The sequence below is a fragment of the Agelaius tricolor genome, unplaced genomic scaffold, assembly GCF_023055355.1.
Source record: "Agelaius tricolor isolate 1412-34295 unplaced genomic scaffold, bAgeTri1.0.p SCAF_20, whole genome shotgun sequence".
NCBI classification, from domain to species: domain Eukaryota; kingdom Metazoa; phylum Chordata; class Aves; order Passeriformes; family Icteridae; genus Agelaius; species Agelaius tricolor.
The window spans coordinates 1,675,688-1,689,816 of record NW_027269280.1 but is presented as its reverse complement, the minus strand read 5'-3'; the positions used below and the strand labels follow the sequence as shown (position 1 = coordinate 1,689,816).

The 14,129-nt window shown below is 42.5% G+C and overlaps 1 protein-coding gene across 1 annotated transcript in view; it reads left to right on the top strand.

The window, feature by feature from the left end:
- Nucleotides 1–9,845, top strand: part of AACS (acetoacetyl-CoA synthetase) — a 36,661-nt gene extending 26,816 nt beyond the window's left edge. The window contains exons 11-18 of the mRNA XM_071444947.1: nucleotides 99–163; nucleotides 341–463; nucleotides 1,730–1,843; nucleotides 2,005–2,130; nucleotides 3,670–3,739; nucleotides 4,421–4,479; nucleotides 5,779–5,981; nucleotides 8,540–9,845. Of these exons, the coding sequence (XP_071301048.1) occupies nucleotides 99–163; nucleotides 341–463; nucleotides 1,730–1,843; nucleotides 2,005–2,130; nucleotides 3,670–3,739; nucleotides 4,421–4,479; nucleotides 5,779–5,981; nucleotides 8,540–8,677 (898 nt within the window). The 3' untranslated portion in view covers nucleotides 8,678–9,845. The remainder of the gene's footprint in view (nucleotides 1–98; nucleotides 164–340; nucleotides 464–1,729; nucleotides 1,844–2,004; nucleotides 2,131–3,669; nucleotides 3,740–4,420; nucleotides 4,480–5,778; nucleotides 5,982–8,539) is intronic.
- The last annotated feature ends 4,284 nt before the right edge of the window (nucleotides 9,846–14,129 follow it).

Below are 14,129 nucleotides of genomic sequence, written 5' to 3'. Positions count from 1 at the left end.
GTGTGTAACAGCCTCTGCTCACTGCAGTGGGAATTGCAGGTCTTTAGAATCTTAGCATATTTAAATATGCAAAACATGTAAACTTCTTTTCCCTCTAGGATCACCATCCTTGGAACGGGTGCAAAGTGGCTGGCTGTGCTAGAAGAGAAAAATTTAAAACCATGTAAGCCTCAAAAAGCTGGTGAATCCCTTCTGTCCTCCCTCCTACCTTTCCTCTCCTGGTTCTGGCTCCCTGGCTTGTCACAGCCCTTTATGTAATTACTCTGGATTGTAGTGACAAACAGTTGCAAACACTTGGAGAAATTCTGCCTTAACCTGTGCTGCTTTTCTCCTTTTTAAGGTGAAACACACAATCTCCAAACACTCCACACTATCCTGTCTACAGGATCACCTCTCAAATCTCAAAGCTATGAGTATGTCTACAAACACATAAAAAGCAGTGTCCTCCTGGGATCCATTTCAGGTGAGGCTTTTATGCTGCAGCATCTCAGGAATGCTCTGAGTGCCTGTGCAGCTCCCTCCTGCTTGCTTGGGAGGCTTTGGATCATTTGGGATTGGTTATAGTTAAAGTGGAATGAGCTGTCTCTTTAGTGCTGAGGTTTTCTGCATAATTCACTGTGCCATAATGAAACTCAGGCACTCCAAAGTGGTTTTGGTGGATGTTTTGGATTTTAAGTATGATCATTTATTTTGACTGGCTGTCCTTAGGGGTGGCAGGGTGAGATCAAGCAAAGAGTCTATTAACCTACAGAACATACTGTTCTGCATATAGCTGACTTTAGCAGAAAATACCTCTTGGAGAGTTCCCATTTCAGTTCTTTTGTGCCAAGTAATTGGCACTGCAGATGGATTTTTTTTTTTTTGTGGATTATATAATTAGAGAAATATCAAGCCCCCATGCTATGCAGTTTGTTGTGAGCAGTGCTGGCTGAGGCAACTCCTGCTCACATAAGGTCCACCACAGCACTCCTCATTTTGCTTTGTAACAAGGACTGACTTTTTCAAAGAGCTTTTTAACTCAGTTTGATTTTTAAAATGTGACTATTCTGCTACTGAAGTTATCTCAGGCTCTGGGCTCAGTAAGAGTAGTGCTGAATCTAGAACTTGCTACTACAGACATTAATAGACTCAAATGCAGAAGCCTATTTTTGAGAAAAGATAGCATGATTGATTTGTGTCTTAATTCTCTTCCATAAAGTCCTGGGAAGACTATAAATATTCCAGTTAAGTAAGCACTTTGACAGTATCTATTTTCTTAAGATAACTGTTCATCCTCAAGGCCTGGCTCCCCCCCTCCCATGATAAAGGTATAAAAGCTAAGTAAATGTAGCTTGACTGGTTATTTAAACTAATGAAAACAAACAAGAAAACATTTCCAAGTAATTCTGTAAATATCTGAAGTCTGTAAAGCAGGCCCTGTTTGTTTTCTCTCTCCTATAAATGGAAATTTCCTTAAATGAGATTAAAGAGACTGTTGGAAGGAGAAAAGTTATGCCTTAAGGGATAGCTCTGCATGAAAGGCATACACATATAACAAGATATATAAAGTAAGGAAGAAAACCTTTTAATAAAAGCTACAACATGCTAGATAATGCTGTTTGTTCTGTGCTGCTTAGTGTGGATCAGAAGCCTTTGGCAAAGGTTGGCAGTTGGCTGTTCCTATGTAGTTATCAGGTTGGCTTTTCCCAAAAAAATATTGTATATTCTAAATGGGTTTCTTTTATTGTAGGTGGAACAGATATAATTTCATGTTTCATGGGTCACAATGTTACAGTTCCTGTTTACAAAGGAGAAATTCAGGCCAGAAATCTTGGCATGGCTGTGGAAGCATGGAATGATGAAGGTAACTCTGATCCAGAATACTGTGCACACTTAGAAAATACAGTAGCAAGGTGATCTTAATTTTAACAAGTAGTAAGTGTAGGTGCTCTTTGCTTTGTTACTCTGTCATTTACAGAAAGGAAATGTGGAAAACACCTCTTTTGGTTTTTTTTTTGTCAACAGGAAAACCAGTTTGGGGTGAAAGTGGAGAGCTGGTTTGCACCAAACCTATTCCCTGCCAGCCCACACACTTCTGGAACGATGAGAATGGCAGCAAATACAGAAAAGCTTATTTTTCCAAGTTCCCAGGTATGTCCTGAAGGCCTTTGGAGGGTGCAGGCTGTAAGGAAGGCACAGGTTCATTTGCTGCTGCCCAGTGCCAGCCACAGGTGGTGCAGCTTTGAGTCCCAGTTTCCAGGGTAAGCTATTACATTTCAGAACACCTCACTGTTTTTTTTTTTTGTGCTTTGTTGTGACTAGAGATCCAAATAAAAGCTGTAAGGGTCTCTGCAAAGCTCCAGTCTGTCCAAATCTCCCAGGCACAGAGTGCTTGGCACAGGTGTGGGCTGGAAGTGCAGGGAGCAATCAGTGAGTGCTGCTGCACCTCTGCCAGGCTGCTCCTGCCTGCCTGGAGGAGCCAATCCCAAGGGAATGCATGAGGATTAAATAGATATTAAATATATGCTGCCTCAGACATGCAGCCTTGGCCTTCTACAGGAGAAAGTGGACCAGGGGCTTTTCTTAGTAATTGTGGAGGACTCTGCTCATCCAGGGCTCTTCCTGCTGTGGCACAGCAATGCCAACACCCCTGGTGCCTCTGGGGCAGGGATTTTTGAAGAGCAGGATCTCCAGCTGCTGTTTTTTGGATGTGGAAACTTTTTTTTTTTTTTTTGTAATAAATAGCAACAGTTCAGAGAGTTCAGAGTTGGTTCACAAGAAAAGCCAGGATGTGCAGCTTGAGATAATCACACAGGAAAACTGAGGAATGTGAAAGTTGCAGTCTGCATGTGAGCCTGACAGCAGTAAACAGAAAAGAAAATAATCAGTGTGGCAGTTTTAAGACTGAAATCACTGAGGTTCTGTCTGGACCCCTTTTCTGTCTTTCCTTGAAAATGGGTTTGAGATGGTAAAATTAAGTTGGAAAATGGTCTTATGTGCAAATAATTGCACGTAAGAGGTTGGTGGTTTTCCTCAGAAAAACTTGAATAGAATTGGGTTTTACTTCTGGTCTTGGCAGGCTGCTGTGGCAGTATCAAGCTTAAATAATACTGGAAAGTCAAACCTGAATTTGCATTAAGACAAATAAAGAACAGTAAGCACAAAAGCTCCCTAGGGAATTGTTGATACCTATTACACAAACCCAGAAAGCTTCTTGTACAGAATTGTGCATAATAAAAAATGGATCAAGAAAGACAATGAAAGGAGGTGGCAATGTTGTTACTTCTGTGGAAAATGCTTCCAGTAATTCAGAATGAGGTGTCCAGAGCATCTGGTTGTGTAAGGAATGCTGTGTAGTCCTGCAAAAAAGCCATCAGATGATAACCTGGGGCCTGATCCTGATTTCTGAGCTGCTCCTGGGTGTGCTGCTTCTTACAGTAACTCTGGTGTGGATTGTTGGTGTAGCTCAGTACTGTTACCCTGGCTGGGGCAGAATATCAGCTGCATTTCTGTGCACTTCCCTCGGTATCAGCTGCATTTCTGTGCACTTCCCTCGGTATCAGCTGCATTTCTGTGCACTTCCCTCGGTATCAGCTGCATTTCTGTGCACTTCACTCAGTTAATGCCAGCTGAGTTACACAATGTGACTGGATGAAGAAATCCTCCTTAACCTTTGCCATTCCCCACCAGGTGTCTGGGCCCACGGTGATTACTGCAAAATTAACCCCAAGACTGGAGGAATTGTCATGCTGGGTCGCAGGTACAGGGTTCTGGTGGGAGTGCTGGGAGGAAACAAATGCTACAATTTGCAATTTTCACCTAAGAGTAAAATGCACATGATTCTGCCACTTTTGTTAGCTTTATACTCATTTTATTGAATCTCACATTGTGGGTTTCAACCCTTAAATTAATCAGAGCAGCTGGGTTTGAGGATGGGAGCTCATTTCAAGGTTCACTTTTGTATTTATGATCACAAGACTGTACTAGACTTGGTTTTGTGTTCCATGGTTCACAATGGTCCCAGGAGTTTGGATTGAGAGTGCAGCACATTCAAGGGGGTGAACTGGGGAACTTTTGTGGTCTTGGCTTTGCCACCACCTTGTTTTACAGCAAAACTTCCTTAGAGAAGGTCAGGTATGAAGTTGTGCCTGTGTCAGTGATCACAGACATTCAGGATCACAACTGAGACTTAATTTACTGTTTGCATTTCAACAAAATGTTTGATGTTTGAAACAAAGTTGAGTGAATTAATGTTGCTGTTCTCTGTACAGATTCATTCTAATGAGTAAAATGCCTTTTTGACACAAATTCTCTTAAAATTCCGTTTCTAATGTGGTTTTTCTTTCACTAGAGAGACTTGCTTAATTGCATCAATTTTTCCTCTTGATCAAGCTGCAATCACACTTTAATGTTTCTTTGTTTTCTTTGTGATTTTTTTCAGTGATGGTACATTAAATCCAAATGGAGTAAGATTTGGAAGTTCTGAAATCTATAATATAGGTATGAAATCAACTTTCCACCTCTTCAGCTATGACATTGTTGCCTCAAATCTGAAATACAAGCATTACAAAGCTGTTTAGAAGGATTAAGAAAGAAAAAACTTACTGGTTTTCAAATGAGACAGTAGGGAGTACGTTAGTATCAGTAAAATTTGATTTTGTGAACTTGAAACTGGTTGCTTTCCTCAAGTATCTGTAGGGTGGGGGGTGACTCACTGGGATATATACAAAATATACAAAAGCAACATTTTATGAAGCAGGTTTTTCCTTTTTCCCTTAACCTGTCAGGCTTTTCTTCTTCCCCTCAAGGCAAGCTCTTGACACTGTTTTTATTGTACCTTTCCCAATAATTAGAAATAGTTCTTGAGCTTGTGCTTTGTATTTCATAGAGTGTGTTGTGACGGGGGGGAGCTGTCCCTGCAGAGGTGCTGATCTGAGACTCAGGGAGCTGCTGCCTTGTTGTTCTTGTGCCTCCAGGACTTTGTCTCCTGTGTGTGCTGCAGTGGGGAAAGCCAGAGCCAACAGCTTTGTGTAAAACCTTATCTGCCCCAAAAGTAACAGTAAACTGTGTTATGGACCTCAATGGGCCTTAAACCTGGATTTTCACATCAGAGCTAAAACTAGGCAGGCAGAGGGTGCCAGTTTCCCTTTGCCCACGCAGGGGAGGTGATGTTTTGGTTTGAGCATCCAGAACTCTCCACAAAGCCCAGCTGTGGCAGTCACATTTTCTGGAAAAATCCCTCGGCCCAGAATTTTCTCCTGGGAAGCTGAGAAGCCTCAGAGAAAAAGGAAAACGGATTCTTACCTCATTTGCTTCTCCTGTGTTGTGCTCACAGGTGGAATGTGTTTGGAGATGGTTTGGTTGGTTTCATGTGAATTGTTTTGGCTCAGTGGCCAATCGAGGTCAGTTTGGAGATGGTTTGGTTGGTTTCATGTGAATTGTTTTGGCTCAATGGCCAATCGAGGTCAGTTTGGAGATTGGTTGGTTTCATGTGAATTGTTTTGGCTCAATGGCCAATCAAGGTCAAGCTGTGTCAGGACTCTGGTGAGAGTAATGAGTTTTCATTATGATCTTTTTAGCCTTCTGTAAGTATCTTTTCTATATTCTTTAGGTTAGTATTCTTTAATATCATACAGTATCATAAAATAATAAATTAGCCTTCTGAGAACATGGGGTCAGATTCAGCATTCCTCCCTTCGCCGGGACACGCATCATCAGATTCATCATCGCTCCCTTCGCAATGACACAACACCACCCCACAAACACAACATCCAGCTCTAACCAAGGTTCCTTTTGCAGTGGAAGCCTTCGAGGAGGTGTCTGACAGCCTGTGTGTCCCCCAGTACAACAAGGACGGCGAGGAGAGGGTGATCCTGTTCCTGAAGATGGCCTCCAGCCACGCCTTCAGCCGCAGCCTGGTGCGGCGCATCCAGGACGCCATCCGCGCCGCGCTCTCCGCCCGCCACGTCCCCAGCCTCATCCTGGAAACCAAAGGCATCCCGGTATGTCAGGGAAAAGGCTGCCTGCTGTTTTCTTTGTCACCTTGAATAGTAATTAAGGAGCAGTTGTCACTGCTCTTCAAACCCACATACGTGGAAATTTTAGCATCTCAAAAGTGTATTCGGGCTTTATAAATAGTTTGTCTATGTTGCCTAGCAACATCTTTTCATCTCCTCTTCAGCTAAGTGTGGTTTTTGTTTTTTAAATGGGTTGCTTTTTCTCAATAGTGTGTTCTTAAACCTCTTGAGGAAAAAATGCTAAAAAGGTCATTTAACTTCAGCTTTTCTGGCTATCCATAAGCATATTTTGTTTTTGTTTTCCTGTTAGGAGTGACTTTCTTAGTAGAGCTGAGAGCACTTGGTAAATTCAGAAGATCATCTTGTAAACCATTTCACTTTTACATCTGTTTAGCCACTTAAATGGAGCTCTATCACTGTCTTAACTGTAACAGTAATTAAAATGAAATTGTTGTGCTTGTTCAGGAGGAGAAATTGGTGCAGCTGAAGGGTCTTCATGCTCAGTCTGTTGAAGCTGTTTTGCTGGAGCTCTTTGTGTGAACTCCTCAGTTGGAATATCTGTTTTGCAGCCCTCTCTGATGTTACAGGGTCTCTGAGCAGCAGAATGGGGGTGCAGAGTGTGGTTTTCCCCACTCCATTTGCACATAGACTTGAGTGTGTCCAGACAGGAGAGTTGAGACTTCAGAAGCATCATTTGAACCTGGCTCCCCTTTCCTGCAGGGTGACTTTCCATGTTGGAAGTGCTGTAGGGCTCAGCAACACTGTGTGGCCCACAGAGGGATCTGGTCCTGATCTCTTGAGTTAATTTTGTTTCAGGATGCTGTTGGCAGATTTTCAGTCCTTGGCTCAAAATGTCTTTGCACGAGTCTAAAATTCCCTGAAGTTCCATTTTCTGGGCTGCAGCTCAGCTTCTGTGTGGAGTGTTGAACTTGTGAACTGTGTGGATCACCTGAGTGTACAGCAGGGAGGTGCTGGGGATGGGCAGCCCCTCTGGAGAGCCTGCCTAGATCATTAATTAGCTCACACATTGACTGAGTTGAGTGAATTTTAATTACCTTTCAGGTAAATCTGCCAGTGGTGAAGTGATCAAAGCTGTCTCTCATCTTTCTTTAAAAGTTTTGCTTGGAAGGAAGGGAAACTGCCTATTTTCTGCTACTTTTGGAAAAATGTGCTTGACTCCTCATCTGCAAACACAATCTGATCCTGACACTGTGTTCTGGTAGAAACAGTGCAGCTGTGCTGAGGTGATTTAGCAGCACAAAACATGCTTTTAGTGGGGTATTTATATTTAAAACATAAGTGTGAATCTGTCTAGTTCTGTCCAGACCAGATAAACATTCTGGTCATCATCCACAGGATTTACTGATTAAAGTGAGCTAATTTACTTGGAACAGCCTTATCTGTTTTTAAAGAGGGCAGTTCCCTTGCAGGCCACTGAGCTGTTGTGGTTTCTGGGCATGTGTGAGAATTGGGTTGCTGATTGTTGAGGAGAGAGATGAAGGTGGCTCAGGATGGGGTAGGGTTACCCATGACTTCAGCAGATCTACTAAGGAAATTTGGATTTTTTGTATGGATACAATATTGTAAGGGCGTGCTGAGGATTATTCCACCTGTCCTGAATGATCTCCAGTGATCAGTGGGGGTGCCTGGAGCTCACTCAGGAGGTTCAGTGGCTTTGGAGCCAGGCCCAGCCTGGGTTCCTCCCCCAGCACATGGAGCAGGGGGGGTCCTGTTCCCAGAGCAGGCAGGAACACTGGGGAGGGGTTTCTGTGTCACCTTTCCCAGCTGCCACCCCCAAAACCCCAGTGGCACCAGCCCCAGGAAGGGGCTCAGCAAACCTTGGTGCCTCTCAAAGCAGAGATCCCCCAAGGCAGGCCTAGGCTGCTCCTGCCCACCCTGGAGCACATCCTCCTTTTGGGTCAGGAATCACAGCTCTGATCCTAAGAGAAGAACTTGGGGTTTTTTTCTGCAGGGTTATTACTTGGAGTCACACAATGTAATAGAATTTGTGTGATTCACCAGTGGAGGTGAAGCCTCTGTTGGTTCCAGTTTATTTTATTTGCTGTGGTTTGTTTTGAAATGTTTAACTGTAAAGGACCATTTAAGCTCAGTTTCACTTCACTCTTTTAGAAAAACTGTCCAATCCAGATAAGAAAATCCTGGATTTCTTCTTCCAGTGCAGTTGGGCTTTGTTTTTTGAGTCCACCCTTAAAAAATTGAAAACTGTTTGAACACTGAATGTGTCAGAACATAAAAATCAAATATTTTTAGTGTTTATACCGTGGTTTTGTTGTTTTATATTGGAGCTTGATCATGTTCTCACAGAATTGCCAGTAGGAGTAATAAACTGACACAAACTCTTTGAATTCTACCTACTCTTCAAGTGATTTTTCAGAAGAAAGTGCTTCAAGTCTAACAAAAGAGAAGGCATTCTGCTACATTTTGATAGAGTTCTGGAGTTGGTGGGGAGTTTCATGAATATTTTCATAAAACCACTACATGAAAAAAAACCTAATTTAATCTTTGCTGGTTTTGTTTTTCAGTATACAGTAAATGGGAAGAAAGTGGAAGTAGCTGTGAAGCAAATAATTGCAGGGAAAGAAGTTGAGCAGCGGGGAGCTTTCTCAAACCCAGAGGCTTTGGACCTCTACCAAAATATTCCTGAGCTTCAAGACTATTAAAGTCACTGTTTTGGGTTTGGTTTTTTTTGTGTCTGTCTTTGTTCTGTATTTGTTTTGTATATACCAATACTGTATGTAAAGAAAAAGCTCTATTTAATACCAGTGGTTCTTTTAAAAGGAAAAACTATTTCATGAAGTGCATTATGAAAGGCTTGGGTAAAGCTTAGCTCCCTTTTATTGGTTAAATATGCCATATATTTTGGAGTTTTTTCCAGCCTGGAAGGAGAAACCTGCCTGTTTTGATTTTTATATGTACGAGTGCATCTTTTCTGGTTAGATTTACATCAGCAGCCCATCAAATGGGAGCACCAATAGTTGCAGATAGAATATTTCTTTCATAAAATATTTGCCTTTTTTTTTTTTACTGGATTTTTAGCAACACTTTTCAATCCCTGTGTTTGTCCCCTGTAAGGGAGTGCACAGTGATTTTAAGCCCCTGTCCCTGAACCATGCAAGTGTTCTCAGTGTAGTGTGCATTAAGATGTTTTTATAAAGCCAGATCATAATGCACTGAACCCATTTGACTCAGAATCATTTCTTGAGATACCTGATGGTACCTTAGAGGGGAATTGCTGCTTCATTTTGTGCTGTAGCCTTCTCATTGTTTGAAGCTGTTGGCTGAGAGACTTCTGGGGGCTCAGAAGGTGAAGGGAGCATTTCCTCCCCCTCATTCCTGGGCTATTCCAGGTTATTTCCATGGAATCTGCTGACATTGCTGTGCATTAACAGAATTGCATTTGAAGAAGACATTTTGCTTCCTTGCTTGAAGTCCTTCATTGGCTCGAAGCTTGGCTGAGGAGTTCCAGGGTGTTTCTTTATTATAAGCTGATGGGTTTTGTAACTTTTTTTACTAAATGTCATGTTGGAAGTGAGAGACCCCTTTTCTAGGTCTGTAACCCTCCAGTTTATAAAGGGAAAAATACTGTCATTAAAAACCTGAGCTTACTGAAACAGTGGAATGGAAGCACTAAAGTGTTTTGTTTATCATAAAATACAGTTGCAGTAGCTGTACCAACCCTCTGGCATTCAGTGTCTCCTGCACTATTTGAATTTTGTGGGTGAAATATTATTGTACTTAACAATTGTGTTGAATGCATTCAGCGTTGATAAAGAATTAATTAAAAGGAATCAATTCTTTATATATAATAATTATATATTACATCTCTCATCTCTTGCTGTCTTTATTTCCCTTTTGACTGGTTGTCTTGAAATAATTTTTAGCTTAGTTTGTTTCTGATTTTAATGGGTTTAATCTAAGTCCACCTTAGTCCAAAACTTTCTGTGCTGTACCAAGTCAGGCCATGCTGGTGTGATAATAAAAATACCAAGCACCCGTTAGAAAAGTATAAAAAGGAGCTATCCAAGCTGCCAATAACCTATGATTTAAAGTACTTTTAAATTCCTTCCCCTTCTGGCTTGCTATATATAAATTTTACATTAACTGTGACTTTGTATTCATTAAAACTTCATTATATTGTTCTTTAATTCATGCAAAATGTCTGAGGTTTACAAAGCCCACAGAACCTTATTAATAAGTAATTTTGGGTTCTTTCATTAATTAAAGATAGTTTAGAAGCACAGATACATTAAGAACATATACAATGCCTAGAGACTGCTTTTTCTAATCCTTTATAATGCTGGAAACACTGGAGAAAGTTTAATTAATGGATATAATTTGCTCTCTTGTAATTGTCAGATGTTGCAAAGCTTTTCCCAGACATCCCTTACAAACAAAAACATGGTTTTTCTTCTGTCTTGCCCTGAAAATTACAGTTTTACCCAGAAGCACTGGATGGATGCCTTGGGGCTGCCAGGATGTAGCTGCTGTACCTTGAGTGCATAACCCTCTTCTTTTTATTTTTTTTTTTTTCCTGTTGCCTATTTATAATTTGAGGTTCACAGTGTTTTGCCTGGAAAGCTCCAAGTGCAGATTTCAGTGGGATGTGTGGCATGCAAATAGAGCTGGCTCTGGAAATGGCTTTAAGCTCTGACTTAAACGTTCAACAGCAGAGCAATTAGAGCAGAGGAGCTCCAGGCTGGCTTCAGATTTGAGAGTGGCTCCTGAATTCTGCGAAGGAATCAGCCCATTTGCCCTTGGGGGATGTGGTTTTATCACTCCCCTCTCAGAAATGTGCTTTTGTCAGCTCCTGGTAGAGCAGGTACTTCCCCTTCCCACTGCCTTATGATTTCAATTAATTTCCCTGGTTAGTGGTGGTTCTCTAGGAAATAAAATGAGCTGGTACACAGCAGCCCAGGCAGGGCACAGCTGATAAAATTGTTTATTGTTATGTGCAGGAGCAGTGGGTTGTGTGGATTACTTGCACAGTGATTTTAAAAACACGGGTAATTGCCTGATGGAATGCAACTTCCCTGGGGCCATTATTGTCTTTCACTTTAGTGCATACATATTTAAAAGGATTTCATTTATGAGCTGAGCAGTCACTCACACAGGTAAATGGGCATTAAAATTAGGTTTAAAATGCAGGAGGAAGGAGGAGGAAGGAGTGCCAGGGTAGAGTTTTGGGCTGGGGGAAACTGGAGTGTGTGGGGAATGCTCTGGGCCACCTTTGAGAGCCTGAGCACAGAGGTTTCAGTAGAAAAAGGCTTTGGGATTCCTACAGGTGCCCTCTGGGGTTCTGCACTGACAATTCCTGCACTGGCATTGTTCAGCCTGTTGGCTGCCACTCTGCTGCCTGCATCTTGCAAACCTGAGGATAAATTTGAGATTTCTTGGTTCATCCTTCTCCTTTCCAGGGAAGGGCGTTTTTAGCTCATTTATAACCAGGTCTTGGAGAGTAACAAGCTGTAGCTTCATTTCCTTTTACATTTTTTGTAGAAAGGGGAAGCTCCATGTCCTGAGCTGTGTTCTCCCAGGAATAAAAGCAGGGTGGGAGTTGCTGTGAGGTGTGGCTACAATCCAGGGTGGGAGCTGAGGGGAGCACACACAATTCCCTTGCTGGGAATTCAGGGCCTCTTTATGTTCCAGTAATGAGATTATCAGCATCAGGCTGAGCATTCTGCTCTGCGTGCTCTGTGCCACCCCCAGGAGAGGGAAGCAGCTCTGGGATGCTCTCAGAGAATCCAGAACAATTCCAGCTGCAGAGCAGGGAGATGTCCCAAAGTGTAAATGCAGGGCTCCAGCTGCCCACACCATTTCTCACCGAGAAATTCTCCCAAACCAGCAGCTGGAGGGGAACTCAAGTGAGGAACCAGCCCTGGTGGGGGTGAGAAAATCCTCAGCACAACTGTGCTGGGCAGCACCTTAGTGAGAGCTTAATTGGGCCTTGTACTTCTTAATTAGAAGAACTTAACGAATTCTAGTCCTGCTACTTTTGTCAAGTGGTTTTGCAAAGTTCAAGAGGCTTATCAGCATTCAGCCTGAGATCCCAGCTGAAAGGATCACGTCCCTTGGAAAAAAACATCATCTCCAGGACTGCTAATTAGTTTACAATAGCATATTAAGGTATACATCACTAATGTGAGGAGGTTCACGTTGCTAATGAGGAATCTACTAAAAAAAAAATCCCTTTTCCAGTTTTGTTCCCTTTTCTGTAGATTCAAAGGGAGTTAAGTTTTGGCTGCTGCAGGGTAACAGTGCCATTGGTGGGACTATTTGTAAAATCAGGGAATGGTTTGGGTTGGAAGGGACCTTTCAAGATCACCCAGTTCCATCCCCTATTCTGTTTTTGTTTTACAAAGGCACTGGTTGATTCCAGCATTCCCAGTCTATTGATCTGTGTTTTGACAAGGATCAGGAGAGTATTTATCTTCACCTTCTATTAGCCACAAAGATGTTAAAGCTGGATGGAAATAAATTGTGAAGAAAATGGAAGAAAACGTTGAGAGTTAGTTTGGTTTAACTGACTTGGTTTGGAAGGTGAGCTGAGTTTAAAGCAGTGTCACTTCAACCCTCAGCAGAGCTCAGGGAGGCAGCCTTGAGTGTACAAATGTGATACTCAGCTGAGAATTTTAATTTGTCTGGTTCTCATGTATAATAAAATATGCCAGAAACATGACACTTCATGAATTAATGCAGGAGCAGAAAGCATAGGAGAGATTCCTGTTCAGGATTTGTTCTTATGATGCAAATGCCAAGCAAGGCTTTAAATGGCCCTGGCTAGCTGGAGCCATGGAGCCCATTTCATGCTTCACTTCAGGGTTTGTTCCCATTTCCTCAACCTTTTTGTAATTAGAGGGTGTGTGCATGCAAGAGGGGAGGGAAATGAGGCAGGAAATGCCCAAACCAGCACAAGCCCATGGGAATCCCTGGGTCTGTGATATTTTAGGGATACTGCAGCCCCTGCCCTCCGTCCTCAGCAATTTTTCCCCATGAAAAATTTCCCCTTTTCATGGGGAAAGGCATTTTTAAACCCTGCAAGGGCTGGCCATGGCCTCTGCACCCTCGTTGCCAAAACCCTCCTGCCCCTGCTGAAATGGTGGCTGGCAGGTGAACAAACACCTGCAAAAAACCCCAAAGCAAGGCTGATGGAAAGGTGATGGAACATGGAGAGCCTCAGACAGCCTCAGCCTCCCACTGCTACCAGGATCTGATCACTCCCCTGGTGAAAGCTGTAATTACATTAAGAGGACAGCTGGTTCTAATGGCATAAAAATATTGAGACATGACTGCAGAAACAGAGGTTTTCTCCTAATGCAGCTCAAATTAAAACAGGGGAGGGGAATAGAGATTTTGATAGCTCATAAAAATGATTTTTTTTTCCCTGAGTCAGTGTATTATCCTAATCCTTGTGAAAGTAAAGCAGCTCTGTGAATGGGAAGAAGAACATTACTCTCCCTGGGATTACAGTGGTTACAGGCAGAGAGTGGGATCAGTGCTGAGCTGTTTCATATCTCCAGGGCTCAATCTCCTCCTCTCCCACCCTTTGCTCCTCCAGGGCCACGTGTGCTTCATCCCTGCCCTGTGCATGTGGCCCTTGGCACCACGGGCTCCTGCTGAAATCCAGAATTTGCTTCCAGAGTGCCAGAAGCACTGGGAACCTCCAGACATCCAGGAGAAAAGGCTGAACACATTTCCTCCCTAGCTGAAGAGTTTCTGCCTTTATTCCCTGATGCAAAACCTCAGTTACCACTGAGTTCTAGAGGAACTAATTACTTTCATGTACAAACAGGAGGAAGAGGAGTTTTTAAGCAATGCAGAGCCTGGTGTGACAATTCTATTAGGTTTTGGTGGGTACCTGCTTGACCTGTAAATTGAAACTCCAGAAAGTCTTATCATGGTATTTAATTTTCTGTGCTTCAACAGCAGGGGGTGAAAGGGGGCTGGAATGGCTTTATTCAGATATGAGACAAAAATAACTATTTTTAAAAAATGGCTCTAATCAGGAAGACAAAAATAACTATTTTTTAAAAATGGCTCTAATCAGGCAGAGAGCATTTTTCTTTCTGTTCTTGTTCTTCCCCCTTCAGCCTCCCTGGCTCCTGGACCAGGTTT